We start from the raw sequence: 2,847 nt of genomic DNA, 5'->3' as shown, positions 1-2,847 counted from the left end.
CTGTAAGAGACAAAAATTGTTTATTTTCTTCTCATAAAGTTTTGAGAATTTTTTTAGAATTTTTTAATACCGTATTTTCTCATGTTGGTAAAAATAAGAATATGTAATGCTAAAAAGTTGATAAAAAATTCTGAAAAAATTCTTAGAGCTCTATGAGAATATAGTAAACAATTTTTGTCTCTTGCAGGTTTTCTGTAAAGCTGGTAGTATTTGAGTAAAAAATTATTGAAGAATAATTTTCGATAATTTTTAGTAATTAATATCTTGTTAACTATTACGAAAATTGTAAAATGGCAAAGGACTTTTCTTTTCAGTTTAGTCTAATTTACCCCTATGCAAAAGATTTTTTATTAATTATCAAACACCCTGTATATTAAATTAACATGTTTGTATAAAACACATAAGTAGGATAAACTTTTTTATCAATAGCAACAGTCACAACCAGTGGAGAACAGCGGCTCGAGTACCAGTAGTAGTAGCAGTGGTGGAGGAGGCGGCAATTATGGCACCTTAGGGAGAGGTGGAGGCGGTGGAATGGCTTCCATGATGGATGAGATGGCTAAGACTCTAGCACGCCGAAGGGCTGCCGCCGAGAAGAAACAACCCGAACAACCACCGGTAAACATTTATTGTAACACATAACTTGGACATTCAGAAATCGACAAATCGGAGTCGAAAAATCGGCAAGAGAGAAATAGATAAATTAATTTATTACGCACTCTAGGATGGCATCCTCTCAAGCAATAAAAACTTAAACCATACAAATGTTAGAATAATTTAGGTAAGAGTACATTTTTACGATTAAAAGAATGCATACAATAAAATATAATATAATTATAATCATGAAAAAAAATGAAAGAAAGGGGAGAGAGAGAGAGAGAGAGAGAGAGAGAGAGAGAGAGAGAGAGAGAGAGAGGGGGAAAAAGCGCTAAACGATTCTTTTTACAGGAACCGGAAAGTTCGCCAGACAAGAAATCTTGGGACAAAAACAATGCGTCTAATAATAAGTTTTCTAATGGCGCCGAGTCACCGAAATCGGTTCGCAAGAGATTTGGTTCAGCTTCGGAGGATACTCTTCTCAAAGTAAACGGTGTTAACGATGGAACTTCGCTCACCGCGCAAGAGATGGAGGCCTTTAAGATGGAGATAATTAAAGAAGTACGGAAAGAATTTCAGAAGATGAAACAAGAAATAATCGATGGTATGGAATATTATTGCAGTTATGCAAAATTTTTCGCGATTTATAAGATATAAGTGCAAAAGTTTTTGTGCTTTATATGAGATATTTTACATTTCCAGCCGTAAGAACAGAACTGAATAAGAGATAAAGAAGATAATAAAGAAGAGATAAAAGATACAAAACCGAGCTCTCAAAACCGAAAGGAAACAGAAAAAAATCGAGGTGAAACAGAAGAGTTTGAGAGAGTTATATGACTAGATTGCTCGATATCGAAGTGATATCATTGAGAACTACATACAGGTTTTTACAACATATTTACGAGAATGTAATGCGATTACATTCATGTATATCGAACATTTATATATAAGTAAATTAATCGTAGTGTCTTAAGTGGCCGTAATTTTTTTGTTATTTGCTATATAACAATCGTAACGAAATGTTGAATCAATTGAGTTTCATTTAAAATAATATAATTATTAATTCAATTATACGGGAAAATTGATTTACGCACATAAAGAATTATGGGAAACTTACAGATTCTCTAAGCGAGAGAAATATTTCAGTGAGGTATAAAGTAAGTACACGTACACTGAAATACTGTTCATATATCGCTTTGTAGTTTAAAAGGATATCGATTAACAAGGAGAGGACGCGACGTGATAATAATCGGTTGTGACGAAACTCGTTGTAACGATAGGTCTGTATGTCAAGTGGTACTGGGTAAAGGGATATAATGCACTTCTCAAGCGTTTGTGAGAAAATCGATTAAAAATTACTAAAAATCATTGATAATTGGTTTTCAATAATTTTTTACTCAAATACTACTTTACAGAAAAACAGCGAGAGACAAAAATTGTTTATTTTCTTCTCATAAAGTTCTGAGAATTTTTTCAGAACTTTTTTAGAATTTTTTAATATCATGTTTTCATACGGCGAAAAAAAGTTAATAAAAAATTCTAAAAAAATTCTTAAAGTTCTATGAGAAGAAAATAAATGATTTTTGTCTCTTGCAGTTTTTCTCTAAAGTTAATAGTATTTAAGTAAAAAAATTATTGAAGACTAATATTCGGCAAACTTTTTAATCGATTTTCTCACAAACGCTTGAGAAGCGCATTATATCCTTTTATCCAGTATCACTTAACATGCAGACCTATCGCTACAACGAGTTTTATCGCAATCGATTATTATCACGTCGCGTCCTCTCCTTGTAATAAAAAATGGTATACTATTTATAGTATAAATGATACCGATTTCTACACATAAATATCTGTTATAATTTTTCTCTTCTTTCTCTTTCTCTCTTTTCTTTTCCCTCTCTTCCTCCTTTCTTCCATCATCCTTTCCCCCTTTTTTTCTCTGGACAAATTTATAATCAGAACCGATCAAATACAAAATTTTAGCGCGAAAATTATTTAATTATTAAAAAAAAACTCAATTATTTCAACATTCAAGTTACGCATCGTATATTTTTTATTGCATATGGTTAGACAGAGTTTCGCTGATATGTTAATTAAAACATTCTTTTACATAGAGACCGATCTCATCATTTTGAAACATTCTATGTAGAATTCTTTTTTCAATGACGTGGCATGTTTTTTTCGCATTTTTATTCTTGTCGTTTATTTTAACGACACGTTGTCATACGTTGCTATCTTAATTTATGCAAA

At 31.7% G+C, this 2,847-nt stretch overlaps 1 protein-coding gene across 2 annotated transcripts in view; it reads left to right on the top strand.

Annotated features, from left to right (window-relative positions):
- Positions 1–1,957, top strand: part of ena (ENAH actin regulator enabled) — an 18,050-nt gene extending 16,093 nt beyond the window's left edge. Inside the window, exons 7-9 of one of the 2 annotated variants that reach the window (XM_018506565.1) lie at positions 430–618; positions 949–1,201; positions 1,300–1,957. In XM_018506565.1, coding sequence (XP_018362067.1) covers positions 430–618; positions 949–1,201; positions 1,300–1,328 — 471 coding nt within the window. In that variant the 3' untranslated portion in view covers positions 1,329–1,957. The remainder of the gene's footprint in view (positions 1–429; positions 619–948; positions 1,202–1,299) is intronic. The other variant, XM_018506566.1, reaches the window with a different exon arrangement.
- Positions 1,958–2,847: the final 890 nt, after the last annotated feature.

The sequence above is a fragment of the Trachymyrmex cornetzi genome, unplaced genomic scaffold, assembly GCF_001594075.2.
Source record: "Trachymyrmex cornetzi isolate Tcor2-1 unplaced genomic scaffold, Tcor1.1 scaffold226, whole genome shotgun sequence".
Lineage (NCBI taxonomy): Eukaryota > Metazoa > Arthropoda > Insecta > Hymenoptera > Formicidae > Trachymyrmex > Trachymyrmex cornetzi.
This window is presented reverse-complemented; position numbering and strand designations above follow the sequence as displayed.